The following is a 14,864-nucleotide window of genomic DNA, read 5'->3' on the forward strand; positions in this document are numbered from 1 at the left end:
AAGCAGAGGTGTCCATTAATTGAAGATCAATAACAAGAGGGTATAATTATTAAGTAAAGAGCAGGAAGCTAAGAGGGCATTTGAAGAAAAGCCTTTTATCTGGTGGGCGGTGGAGGTCTGGATTTTTTTTTTATTCATTCATGGGATGTGGTGGGGGATCTCTGGCTAGGCCAGCATTTATTGCCCACCCCTAATTTCCCAGAGGGTAGTTAAGAGTCTACCACATTGCTGTGGGTCTGGAGTCACATATATGACAGACCAGATAAGGATCGCTGTTTCCTTCCCTAATGGGCGTTAGTGAACTAGATGGTTTATGTGAATGCATTGCCTGGAAGTGTAGTTGAGACAAGAACCTTTTAAAAAGTACTTGTATGAGCACTTGAATTGTCATAATATTCAGGGCTATGGGCCTAGTGTGGGAAAGTGGGACTAGTGTAGGTAATAGTATACTTTTGGGAGGCCCAAAAGGGCCTCCTCTGTTCAGTATGATTCTATGAAAGATGGTAGAGAAGACTTTAAACTAAATAAAGGACAATAGATCAAACAAGGATAACAGAGGGCAAGGCAAGAAAACAGGGTAGAAAGAAGGAAAGCAATAATCAAAACATGGTGAATAGGGATAGAGCAAAAAGACTTCAGAGTTTTTTCATTCATGAAATGTGGGCATCATTGATTGAGACAGCATTTATTGCCCATCCCTAGTTGCTCTTGCAAAAGTGATGGTGAGTTGTCTTCTTGTTCCTGTGGTCCAATCCTCTGGCGAATCATACATCTAAGATGGTCCAATCAGCCAAAGGGAGTGACTTCCAAAATTATGACCCAGTGACACTGAAGGAAGGTGATATGTTTCCAATAGCATGTACCATCCTCAAGATGCATGCAGAAATTCACCAAAGATCCTAAGACAGTACCTTCCAAATCCACAGACACTACTATTTGGCAGTAAGGACAGCAGATACAGGGGAGTACCATCACCTGCAATTTCACCTCCAAAACACTCACCATGGAAATATATCATCATTCATTCAATGTTGCTGTGTTCAAATCCTGGAATTCCAACCCTAATGGCATTGGTCTATTATAGCACATGGACTGCAGTGGTTCAAGAATGCAGCCCACCACCACCTTCTCAAGGCAGATGGAACATGCAGTACATGCTGGCCAAGACAGCAACCACCAAGTCCCATGAGTGAATAAAACAAAAGGAAATTAGTGATACGCAACAAATGATGGCTTTGTTATTGACATTCATTATCTCACAAAACAATAAAGAATAAAAAAGTTAAACAGTAATGGTAATAGTGTAAATCAGAAAATTAGAGGCAACAATTGTAATGCATAGAACTTCAAACTATATATATGCTGGGTAAATCTAATTGGCAATACTGTTGCAGAGGATAAATTCCTGGAATGTATATGAGATGTTTTTTTTAATGGTTCATTGATTAACCAATTTGAGAACAGGCTATTTTAATTTATATTGTTGCTATGTCGCCATAGTCTTACCAAACCATTGGGGCTGCTCTCATTAGAGAGAGAAGCAACTGGTGTTGATTTAACCTGAGGGCTACCAGACCTCAAGTGAGGGAAGAGGTGAGACGGAGAATCCTTCATGGTAACGTCAAACTGGTGATGGGAATTGAACCCATGCTGTTGGCATCACACTGCTCTGTAAACCCAACAATCCAGCCAACTGAAAATGTAGAATAATCAATGAGAGAAATGGGTCCACTGCTTTTTGTCCTTTATATAAATGATTTGGATGTGGACATAGGAGGTAAGTTAGTAAGTTTGCAGACAACACCAATATTGGAGGTGTAGTGGACAGCAAAGATGGTTCCTCAGAGTACAACAGGATCTTGATCAGATGGGCCAATGGGCTGAGGAGTGGCAGGTGGAATTTATTTTAGATAAATGTGAGCTGCTGCATTTTGGAAAGGCAAATCAGAGCAGGACTTATACACTTAATGGTAAGGTCCTAGGGAGTGTTGCTGAACAAAGACACCTTGGAGAGCGGGTGTATAGTAGACTTGCAGGTAGATAGGATAGTGAAGGAGGTGTTTTGGTACGTTTGCCTTTATTGGTCAGAGCATCAAGTATAGGAGTTTAGAGGTTATATCATGGTTGTAGACGACATTGGCAGGCTACATGTAATTCTGGTCTCCCTGCTATAAAAATGATGTTGTGAAACTTGAAAGGGTTCAGAAAAGATTTACAAGGATGTTGCCAGGGTTGGAGCATTTGAGCTATAGGGAGAGGCTGAATAGGCTTGGACTATTTTCCCTGGGGTATTGGGAGGCTGAGGCATGACCTTATAGAGGTTTATAAATTCATGAGGAGCATAGATAGGATGAATAGGCAAGGTCTTTTCCCAAAAGTGGGGGATTCCAAAACTAGAGGGCATAAATATAAAGCTGAGAGGAGAAAGATATAAACGAAACCTATGGGGCAACTTTTTCATGCAGAGAGTTGTACACGTATGGAATGAGCTGCAGAGGCATTGATGGACGCTAGTACAAAAACATTTGAAAGGTATCTAGATATTTGATTAGGAAGGGTTTAGAGAGCTATTGGCTAAATGCTGGCAAATGGGACTACATTAATTTAGGAGATCTGCTTGGCACAGACGCGCTGGTCTAAAGGGTCTGTTTCCATGCTGTACAGCTCTATGACTCTATGAAAATGATGAAATTCAATCCAAAACTAAGGTCTTAAATCTAAACAAAAAATTAAGGTGTGATGGAAACTTGCTGTTGTTGATTGGGAGACTGCATTGAAAGCTAGGACAGAAGACGGCAATGACTAGCATTTTAAGAATACATACATAGTTTACACCAAATTTTACAAAAATCTAGCAGGAAAGGAGTCGCAATCATTGCTAACAAGAAACGTTGATGCATGTATTAGGTCAAAGCAAGAGACTTATAACATTACCAATAAATAGTAAGCCTGAGGAGCAGAAGCATTTTAGAATTCACCAAAGAACGACCAAGAAAATGATAAAGAAACAGAGAAGATAGTGCAAAAACACTGGGAGAAGCACAAAATGGAATTTAAAATCATAAATGTAATGGCATTTACACTTAAATAGTTTGCAGAGTAAATGTGGGTTATCTACAGGCCAAATGAAGGAAATCTCACAGAAACCAAAAATGTTGTGCCTGTCCTCACAGGAGATGATACAAAAATCTCACTGGAATAGTTTTGATCTTCTGATCTTAGGAAGGCTATACTTGCTATAGAGAGAGTGGAATAAAGGCTCTTCCGGCAGATACATGGGATAGAGGGTTTGTCCTATGGAGGAAAGATTGAGGAAACTGGGGCCACAATCTCGCGAGTTTAGAAAATTGAGAAGTGATCTCACTGAAGCACACAACTTTCTTACAAGGTTCAAAGGTAGGTGCAGGAAGGATGGTTCTCCTGATCGAGAGTCTAGACCAGACACACAGTCCCAGAAAAAGAGATATGCCATTTAGGACTGAGATGGAGGAATTTATTCACATGGAGGGTTGTGAATCTTTGGTATTCTCTACTCCAGAAGGCTGTGCATGTGAAGTTATTGAGCATATTCAAGGCAGAGATTGGTAAGATTTCTAGATATCGAAGATGTCAAGGTATTTGGGAATTAGACGAGAAAATGACATTGAATTCAGAGATCAGCCATGATCTTACTGAATAGTGGAGCTGGCTTGATGGCCTGAATGGCCAACTCCTGGTCCTATTTTCTATGGTCCTAGATCATGCAAGTGAAGCATCACAACTACTGTTCTCTTTGAAATTCCCAGCTCAACAGAGACTGTACATTGAACTTTTTGATTTGTATTACTTTGTACTTTAGAGAGATGTGTCTTTACCGACCAGGACATCACAGAAGATAGCTTTGTTACTTCAAGTAATAAAATCAGTTAAATGAAACTACTTAATAAATATGACTGCTTAGATTCAGGAAAATAATGTAAATATTACTACCGCTCATGCTGAGCTTTCCTTTCTTGAGATTCAGGCTGACTCCCTCCAGACTGTGAGTTGAATTGTTCTGCTATGTGCTGAAGACCTCTCCATTTTCCAGCTCCCATGGTCTGCACCATTAGATCATACACCGATCTATCAAGTCCCAACCAGCCAGAAGGTAATCTGGAAAAAAATGGAAAATACCAATTAAAATGATCAAATCATAGAATCTCTACAGTGTGGAAGCAGGCCATTCAGCCTACTGAGTCCAAACTGATCCTCCGAACAGTATCCCACCAGACCCAATCCCCTAACTAGTTCCTGTAACCATGCATTTCCCATGGCTAATCCATCTAACCTACACATCCCTGACACTACTCAATCTGCACGTCTTTGGACTGTGGGAAGAAACCAGAGCACATGGAGAAAACCCACACAGATATGAGGAGAACATACAAACTCCACACAGTCACTCAAAGGTGGAATCAAACCTGGGTCCCTGGCGCTGTGAGGCAGCAGTACTAACCACTCAGCCACCATGCTGCCCTGAACATTTTAAAACATTGCTCTACTAGTGTCCAAAAGTTTCTCCCAAATCTCACCATAGATGAGTTGTGTTCAGTTTACTTCAGCTTCATACCAAAAGCGTTCAGAGAACAAAAGAACAGGAGTAGGCAATTTACCTATTTGGGTCTGCTCCATCATTCAATATGATTATAGATAATCATCTAACTCAGTACCGTGCTCCCACTTTCGCCCCATACCTTTTGGCCCCTTTAGCCGTAGGAACCATATCTACCTCCTTTGCACAAGTAGTTGAGACAGAGTGGATCCTTACTGAGCCGCAGCAGAGTATATGTTTCTGGAAGTTAGAAGAACAGTGGGAATTTGGTGTGAAGGGGAAAAGATACTTTTTCCTTTTTTTTGTGGTTTATAGTTTATAAGGATTCTATTCTATAGTGAGGAGGACCAGGGAATAAGTGGTAATTGGTATTACATTTCCCAAAAGGTGTAAATTAAAGGGAGAAGTCATGGCAGGAAATCTCAAAGCTGTGGTGAACTCTCCTGCTCTATGTGGGAAGTCAGGGAAAATTCCCATGCCCATGATCTGCGCAAGTGCAGCAGGTGTCTCCAGATGCTCCTGGAAGCCTGGATTTCAGAACTGGAGTAGTAGCTGGGGACACTGCAGAGCATCCACAGACAGAGAGAATCGTGGTTAGCGTGTCGAGAGAGGTGGTCACACTACAGGCTAAGACTCAACAGGAAGGATATGGGTGTTTACTCGGCAGATCGTGATGATTAGGCAGTGCAAGAGTTTCCTGCGGTTATTCCCCTGCAAAACAGGTTTGGATACTGTTGAGGAGAACAGTGTCTCAGGGGAAATTAGCAACAGTGAAATTTGTTGCATCACAGCTTAAGAAGTGGGGAATGCAATTGTTATAGGGGAATCAGAGGGGAATAGGAAGGCACTTTTGTGGCTGTAAACAAGACTTCAGGTTGCCTCCCTGGTACGAGGTTCTAGAATTTTTCAGGCATTCTGGAAGGGGAAGGTGAACAGCCAGTAATTGTGGTACACATTGGTACAAATGATATAGGTTAAAAAAAAAGAGGAGACCCTAAAAGCAACACCGGAATTGGGAAATAAGTTAAAAATTTAGACTGACGATGTTGAATCTGTATGAGTAGAGCTGAGAACCACAAAGGGACAAAAAACATTAATGGAGTTTGTATATAGAAGCTCCAAGTTATAGTGGTCATGTTGGGAATGGCACCAACATTAGAGAGACATGCAATATGGTAATTGTGGTAAACTTTAATCTGCATATAGATTCAGCAAATCAAATTATTAACAATACCGTAGAGGAGGAATTCCTGGAGTGTATACAGGAAGGTTTTCTGATTTAACATGTTGAGGGTACGGTGGCGGGGGAGATGGGGCTAGTGGTATTGTCGCTGGACTGTTAACCCTGAGACCCAGGTAATGTTCAAAGGACCCAGATTCAAAACCTGCCATGGCAGAGGGTGGAATTTGATTTCTATTAAAACAAAAGTTAAATTAAGAGTCTATTGATGACCATGAAACCACTGTCCATCTCATTCACTAATGCCTTTTATGGAAACAAACTGCCATCCTCACCTGGTCTGGCCTACATGTGATTCCAGACACAGCAATGTGGTTGATTCTTAACTGCCCGCTGCGTAATTAGGGATGGGCAATAAATGCTGGCCTATGCATTGACACCCTCATCCCATGAATGAATAAAGAAACAATCCAACTAGAGAATAGGCCATTCTCAACGAGAACTATACATTGAGAAAGGAATATTTGGCATTCTAATTGTGCAAAGCCCCTTTGTGGATGAGTGACCATAATATGATAGAATTCCTCATCAAGATGAAGAGTGATATAATTAATTCTCAGAATATGGTCCTGAATCTGAATAGATGAAAGAATGGTATGAAGCACGAGTTGGCTATGATGATTCGGTGAACGATGTTCAAAAGGATGATGGTAAAAGGCAATGGCAAACATTCAGACAGCATGGATGAACTGTAACAATTGTTCACTCCTGTCTGGAGCAAGAGTAAAATGGGCAAGGTGGCCAAACGATGGGAAATTAGAGACAATATCAAATCCAAGGAAGAGGCATACAAATTGGCCAGATCTGAAGAATAGATATTTAGACTTCAGCAAAGAAAGACAAAGGGATTGATTGAGAAATGGAAAATAGAGTCAGAGAGTAAGCCTGCAGGAACATATAAAAAGTTTCTATATATATGTGAGGAGAAAAAAAAATTGGTGTAGAAAAATGTAGAACCCTTTCAGGCAGAAACAGGGCAATCTGTCATGAGGAATTAAAAAATGGCTGATCAATTAAATACATGCTTTGGTTCAGAGTTCACGAAGGAGGACAACAAAACTTACCAGAAATGGTGAGGAACACAAAGTTTAATGATAGGGAAAATCAGAGTTAGGTAAAAACAATGACTGCAGATGCTGGAAACCAGATTCTGGATTAGTGGTGCTGGAAGAGCACAGCAGTTCAGGCAGCATCCGAGGAGCAGTAAAATCGACGTTTCAGGCCCGAAACATTGATTTTACTGCTCCTCGGATGCTGCCCGAACTGGTGTGCTCTTCCAGCACCACTAATCCAAAAATCAGAGTTAGTAGAGAAATGCTGTTGGGAAATTGATGTAATTGAAGGTAGACAAATCCCGGGCCTTAATAATCTACAACCAAGAAAACTTAAGGAAGTGGCCCAAGAAATAGTGGATGCATTGCCGGTAAGTCTTCCACGATTCTATAGACTCTGGAAAAGTTCCCACAGATTGGAGGTGAGCAAATGTAACCTCTCTATTTAAGAAGGAACGCAGAGAGAAAATCAGGAATTACGGATGCGTTGACTTGGTGGTGCAAGGGAAAATGCAAGAGTCCATTATAAAATAATTTATAATGGCTGAGAATTTGGAAAACAGTAGCAGGATTGCACAGAATCAGCATGGAATTATGAAAGGGAAATCATGATTGACAAACTTATTGAAATTCTTTGAAGATATAACTAGTAGAGTTGATGAGGGAAGAGCCAGTGGACGTGGTTTATTCGGACTTTTGGAAGGCTTTCAACAAAATCTTACAGAAGAGATTAATGTGTAAAATTAAAGGGCATGGGGTTGAGCTGGATATAAAACTGGTTGGTAGACAGGAGACAAAGTGTAGGGATAAATGGGTCTTTTTCTGAATGGCAGGCAATGACTAATGGGATAGCACAGGGATTAGTGCTAGACCCAAGGTATTCACAATACATATTAGTGATTTGATAAGGAAAATAAAATGTAAAATCTCCAAATTTGCAGATGACACAAAGCTGGGGTTGTAAGGAGGATTCAGAGATGCATCAGTGTGATTCTGACAAGCTGAGTGCGTGAGCAAATGCATAGCTAAAGCATAATTAACATGGATAAATACAAGGTTATCCACTTTGTTAAAAACCACACAGGAAGTTAGATTATTAGCTAAGCAGCTGTAAATTGAGAGAGGGGAATGTGCAACAAGACCTGGGTGTCCTTGAACACCTGAAGAAGGGCTTATGCCCAAAACGTCGATTCTCCTGTTCCCTGGATGCTGCCTGACCTGCTGCGCTTTTCCAGCAACACATTTTCAGCTCTGTCACTCAAGGTAAGCATGTAGGTGCAGCAGGAGTTAATGAAGACAAATGTTGGCTTTCATAATCAGAGGATTCAAGTACAGGAGCAGAAATGACTTGCTGTAATTGTACAGAACCTTGGATAAGGGCACACCTGGAATATCATGTGCAGTTTTGGTCTCCCTGTTGAGAAAGGATGTTCTTACTATAGAGTGGGTACAATGATGGATTACCGGACCAATTCCTGGGATATTGGGATAGATGAGGAGAGGTTGAATTAGTTGGGATCATATTTGCTGGAGTTCTAAAGAATGAAGGCAGAATCTCAAAGAAACCCATTCAATTCTCACAGGACTAGATAGAGCAGATGCAGGAAGGGGGTTCCCAACGGCAGGGGAGTCCAGAACCAAGGGTCAGAATCTAAAAATTCGGGGGTAAATTGTTTAGTATTAAGACAATGAGAAATGTCTTCACTAAATAGTGGTCAGCCTGTGGAATTTGCTACATAGAAAACAGTTAAGGCCAAGCACTGTATGATTACAAGGGGGAGTTGGATCGAGCACTTGTGGCTAAAGAGATTAAAGGATCTGGGGAAAAGCAGGAACAGGCTACTGAGTTAGCTGATCAGCCATGATCATAATAAATAGGGGAGAATTTATTAACCATTAAGGACTGAATGGTCTACTCCTGTTCTTACTTTCTATGTTTCTATGAAAACATTCAATACTTTTGCAATCTGACAATTTCAGAGTCAGCCTTTAGGAAAATGATTGAAAATCTGGTGAATTATTGTCATCCTGTAACCAAAGCCAGGAACTAACATTTAAATCTTTGATGCAAAAACCCTGGAATAATTTCTGAACTTCCCATTTAACATTACAGTATCTCACTGATAGATTTGACAGAATATGTACAATGTTTGGAATAAGAATCTTTTAGAGTTTTTTTTAAACTGACTGTTTTATAATGCTTACTGGTTTTTTCATAATTTCAAATTTCTCAAAATCCATTCTCTTTCAATATTCTTTTGCTGGCTTCTAAAGTTTTCCCATCTTAGAACATAAGAACTAGGAACAGGAGTAGGCAATTCAGCCCCTTGAGCCTGCTTTGCCATTTAATACTGTCATGGCTGATCTCATCTTCGTGTCAACTCCACTTTTTTGCCCTTTCTCCATAACCTTTCAACCAAGTTCTGCTTAAAATCTGCCTATTTCTTCCTTAAATTTACACCATGACCTGGCATCCACGACACTCTGAGGTAGTGATTTCTACAGATTCTCGACCCTTTGAGAGAAGTAATTTCCCCTGATCTCTATTTTAAATCTGCTACCCTTATCCTAAAACTTCTCATTCTGATATACTACTGATCTTTGCAACATTGTACATCATTTCTGCCAAATTAATACCAGCCTTAACATCCTAAGTTAGCCATGGAGTTTTCAACATTGATATATTTCATATGAACGTGTCCTGTCTTTTAACCTATTTAACTGATCCACTTACATTAGCTTTGTCTTCATATTCTTGTAACTGCCTTTACTTAAGGCATAAGTTATGCTCCCACATCTCGCAAACTACGATCTTGCTATGATCATTCTTGCCAGGAGAATCCTTCACTGTAAGATCTTCAGGCCTGTCTCATTACTCATTAATAGGTCCAGAATAGTCTGGTCCCTGCTAGGTTCCAAAATGTATTGTACTAAGAAACTGACCCAAATATTCTCTATGAACACATTGATGTGGCTGCCTTTGCCAGATTGATTAATCTAGAAATTCCTCTCAGTACAACATATCAACCTCACTTGGACATACATGACTTGGTCCTTTATTGTGCCTAAGTCAATATCTTGACATTCTGTACCTTTTAACATGTTGGGAGCATCACCACAAGGATTGCAGTAGTTTAAGGAGAACAGACATCTTCTGAAGACATTCCGGATGCGCAATACTTCCTGGGAACAAGAAAGAAAAGAACCTAACCTGTTTTTCTGTGATTTTACCATCCGGGACTCTTCTTTCCTAGCCTGATTTACACTTGCACCAAATAAGCGGCCCAGCCACATTCCTTGCTTGCCTTCAGTATTATCCATGTTTGGCTTTTTTCCTGGTTGTGCATCATAATTATTTGGAGCAGTGCTTTCATTAACTTTGCTATTCTTAAGTTCATGTAGCACAGATTCTGGAGGACTCCCCATCCAAGAAGGTTTGGCTTCATTTTTAGAATACTCAGGCTGAATCTTTTTTAATTGCTTAGTGGCTGCTGCTTCTTCATTGGACTCAGATTGATTGGACAACACACCACAAATGTTCAAAAGTTGTAATTCAGATATTGGCTGACTCTCTGCTCCTTCTGGGACACTCTCTCGGAGTGACTTTTTCTCGGTACTGATGCTTAACTGAGGAAGTACAGTAGTTGTACTTTGCTTCTTTCTCTTCTCCCAGTTTACAAACTTTGATTGTTCTGAAGAACCTTCAATATATACCTGTGAGCTTTGCATAAGCTGGTACCACCATCCTGCTTGCTTGTCCTTTTTAATTTCACTTACGTTCTCTTTTCTAACTTTTTCCACATTCTGTACATCTTCATGTTTATTGGGTATTACAGCATCCCTTGCTGTTATACCTTTTAGTGTAAATCCTTCTGATTGGTCTTCCCTGTCCTGTTCATGTCCCAAACCTACATTACTACCATGGTCCCTCATGAGCTGAAAGGTAGAGTGCACAGATTGCAAAAGATCCTGCTTGACTTTGAGTTGTTCCTTCTTCTTCTGTTGCTCCATGTTCATTTGGATAACATAGTGTTCAAACATCAGATCTAAATCAAATGGCAGTAACGAAAGAGGCTGCAGTAAAAGAAGGAGCTCCTCAAACAGTGGTTGACAAACACTGTGCGACAGTGCTAGGAAACCAGTAGGTAGATAGTGAACTCCAATAATATCTAATTAAAAGAAAAGAATCAATTAGTGTTATAATTTAGGTTTGAGATATGAAAAATATGACTTCAAATACAGGGTTCCATGAGCTGTATATGATTTAAGTTGTCTCTTCCACTTAAAACAAAATGGAATAATGAAGAGTCATGTGATTTGCTACAAGTTCTGCCCATGACACCATCTATGTGACCTGGTTACAAGGGGATTTTAGACTCAGATGATGTGCTATTGAAAACCACATGCCATATTTAACACCTGAAAGTAAAGGCAAAGCACATATTCTTGTTATTTTAGACTCTCTGTCTTGGAGACATTAAACAGAAATACAGAAAGAGACGGCATCAGCTGCAATTAAACAGAAAATGGCAGCCCATCTCTAGCACATAATTAGACTGCAGATTACAGCTGTTCATCGAATTGAGGATAGGGAAACAACAGGAAATTACTAAGTCTGAAAGATACATCCTGGCATGACCTAGGTTCATCAGAGTTAGCTATGATGTTGGAATTCAGTTACAGATTGCTCAGAAGCCAGGAGCTAGGCTCTTTTGGCTGTCACTAGACATTATGACTTGGTGAAAAGGCAAAACATGGGCTCTTGGGAAGCAGAGTATCATTAGATTAATTCCTGTGAAATTTGCAATTCTGTGGAGACTAATATATGTATTAGTCATGTTAAAATGCTAATAAGGCGTAGCTTTGCTGCAGCTTAGAATATTCATTACTAAATATTTAATGTCAAATCCATTATTATTTTTAATTTTCTTTTGCATTCTTTCACAGGATGTGGGCATCACTGGCTGGACCAGAATTTATTGTCCATCCCTTTGTGCCCTTGAACTGAATGGCTCCTAAGGCCATTTCAGAAGGCAGCTGAGTTAACCACGTTACTGGGAGTCTGGAATCATATATAGACCAGGACAGGTGAGGACATTAATGAACTAGATGGATTTTTTACAACAACCAACAAGGGTTATATGGTCATTCGATTAGTTTTTAATTCCAGATTTTTTAAAAAAAATGAATTCAAGTTTCATTACCTGCCATGATGGGAGTCAAACCCATGATCCATTGTTATCTAATGACATTACCACAGTACCACACCCTCCCCTTTGTTATAGAAAAAGCAAATTTGAAAGCTTGTTATGCAACCCCTTTCAGGCAGCCAATGGGAATCCAAATATCTTTTTAAAAGTTGTCAGAATCAATGCTATCATTATCGTTCACAGGACAGAAACACTGCTGCTTGACAAGTATGCATGCAGGCACCTTCCAAGACAAAATTCAACAATATAACCAGTTTTCTGCAGGTTTGAATAATAAGCAAGTGCTTGCAAGACCAGATGTGTTCATTACAGACTACGAACAATCACAGAGTTTCCCTGTCCAGTGAACAAACTACATAACAAACCTTAAAATTTAAGGCTAGAGAAATGGCATCAAACCCACAGTATTAATAGCTTGTATTTAAATGAGGATTCCTGAATTTTGGGTTCATTGCAATCAAGAGAGCACTATATTGGGAGCCCGCACAGCTTAGCACTCCAAAATTCAGGAAATTGTTGGCTTATACCACAGCAGTCTAGATGAACAATGGGTTGGCATCAGGATTTATGATTGGGATTTAGGGAGAGAACAGTACGCTCCAGTTAGGTATATTGAGTTCAAAGAGCACAGACCCTGAGAGGGACATAATAATATAAAAGTTAAATAAAGGTAGTATCAGCATCATCTCCTATGCCATAAAACTGCTCTCTCATTCTAGGGAGATGAACTCGTGATGGTTTAATCTGAAGTGAGGGGAGATGTTGAGAAGGAGAGTCCTTCATGATAACCTCAGCCCCACGGGGAACAGAACTTACACTGTTGGCCTCACACTGTATTGTAAACCAGCTATCTAGCCAACTGAGCTGAAGATTTGAAATAAAAAAGGGTTCTGGAAACAAACTAAACTGATCTGACAGCATATGTGGAGAGACAAATGAAAGTAATACTTAGAGTGCTGCTGGAGGAGTTTGGGGTTTGAATCTGGAGATATATCTCGGGCAGAGATCCGAAGGAGTTGACTCGCAGGCCAGAGATTTCGGAATTGGGATCAGATGTGCCAAAAATTACATTAAATATCTCAAATACACTTATGTATTGGTAATCTTGTTATTCCTGGGGATGCCTTACAGAGAAGCAACTTTGCAGCAGAGACCAGAGGCAAGTACAAATAGGTCCTCCGGCTCACCACGTCTGTGCCGACCACGAAAGTAAAGCCATCTGCCTGCATGTGGTCAGTGTCCCTCTATCTCTGTCTGTTCATGTGTCTATTGAAGTGCCTCTTAAACGTTGTTGACATACTTGCTTCTACCCTGGGAGTATAGTCCAAGCACTTACCATTGTCTGTGTTAAAAAATCTTTTCCTCGCACACCGCCTTTAAAGTTTTCCTTCTCACCTTAAACCTGTGCCCCCCCAGGACTTAACATTTCCACCCTGAGAAATACACTGTATCTATGCCTCTGATAATTTTATATATTTCTATCAGGTTGCCCCTCAGCCTCCAACGCTCTAACAAAACAATCCAAGCTAATATACTCCAATCCATGTAACATTCTGGTAAACTTATTTTGCACCCTCTCCAGAGTCTCCACACCCTTTCCACAGGGTGGGGACCAGACTGCACACAATTATCAAATATAGCCTAACTAAAATTTTACACATCTTCAACATGACTTATCAACTTTTATGCTCAATGCCACAACTGAAACTGTACACCTTCCTTACTACCTTATCTACTTGTGCTGCTACTTTCACAGAGTTCAAGACTTGTACCCCAAGATACCTCTGTATATCAATGCTCCTAAGGATCTTGCCATTTACTGTTTTCATTTCTCCTCCATTTAACCTCCCAAAATGCATCATCTCACACTTGTCTGGATTAAACTCTATCTTGTTGTGTCTGTTGAAACCTTGCTCACTTTCGACAAGTCCACCAACTTTCATGTAACCAGATAACTTAGTAACTAGACCACTGGCATATTCTTCCAAATCATTTATATGTAATAGAAGCAACAAAAGTCCCAGCACCGATCCTTGTGGAAAACCACTGGTTACAGACCTCCAATCAGAAAAAACACCCCTCCACAATTACCCTCTGTCTTTTATGAACAAGCCAATTTTGTATCCAATTTAATAATTCACCACGAATCGCGTGACTTCAATTTTTTGACCAGCCTACCATGCTTTAGTTAAGTTCATGTAGATAACATCCACTGTCTTACCCTCATTAATCATCCTTATCTCTTCCTCAAAAGATTCAATTAAGTTTGTGAGATAAGATGTCCCCGCATAAAGCCACACTGATGTCTACTCTTCTCCAAATGTGAGTATATCTGAAGACTCTTCTCAAATAACTTCTCTACTCTGATGTAAGGCTCACTGTCTAATAGAACATAACATTTTTGGTAAATGGACGAATGCCTGCTTCAGACCTTGTCATCCATGCTTATTGTCCCTTTTTTACTAAAGCAGTCTCTGGTACAACTTGTAGCAAGTTTGCGCACTTGCACATACCACATGTCAGTTCAGTTCCTAAACAAAATAAAATAAGCTTGAAAACACAGATAATGGGAAACAAATAATGTGCATGATGTAACATTTACCATCCTCTAGTACATTAGCACAATCCTGTTTTCAAAGATTAATTGCAGTTTGTTTCTCCGTAAAATATTTCCAAACTCTTATCACCATATAAAATACTCTTTAGTTGTGACGATCTCGAGAAGTGTCACCATACTCTCCTCCAGGTACCTTTTTAGTCCAACTTGGACCTTTATCAGGAAACGAAAT

General features: G+C 40.0%; 1 protein-coding gene across 8 annotated transcripts in view; it reads right to left on the reverse strand.

Moving 5' to 3' along the window:
* The window catches only part of rusc2 (RUN and SH3 domain containing 2), a 129,947-nt gene that overhangs the window by 5,147 nt on the left and 109,936 nt on the right, over positions 1-14,864 (reverse strand). For 7 of the 8 annotated variants that reach the window (XM_043688072.2, XM_087989400.1, XM_043688079.2 and 4 more), the window contains 2 exons: positions 10,077-11,034; positions 3,970-4,134 (listed from right to left, as the gene is read on the reverse strand). In XM_043688072.2, the coding sequence (XP_043544007.2) occupies positions 3,970-4,134; positions 10,077-11,034 (1,123 nt within the window). Of the gene's footprint in view, positions 1-1,002; positions 1,158-3,969; positions 4,135-10,076; positions 11,035-14,864 lie in introns of all 8 variants that reach the window. The other variant, XR_006311386.2, reaches the window with a different exon arrangement.

The sequence above is a fragment of the Chiloscyllium plagiosum genome, unplaced genomic scaffold, assembly GCF_037043375.1.
Source record: "Chiloscyllium plagiosum isolate Xiang-an unplaced genomic scaffold, Cpla_swu_hap1 HiC_scaffold_1, whole genome shotgun sequence".
Lineage (NCBI taxonomy): Eukaryota > Metazoa > Chordata > Chondrichthyes > Orectolobiformes > Hemiscylliidae > Chiloscyllium > Chiloscyllium plagiosum.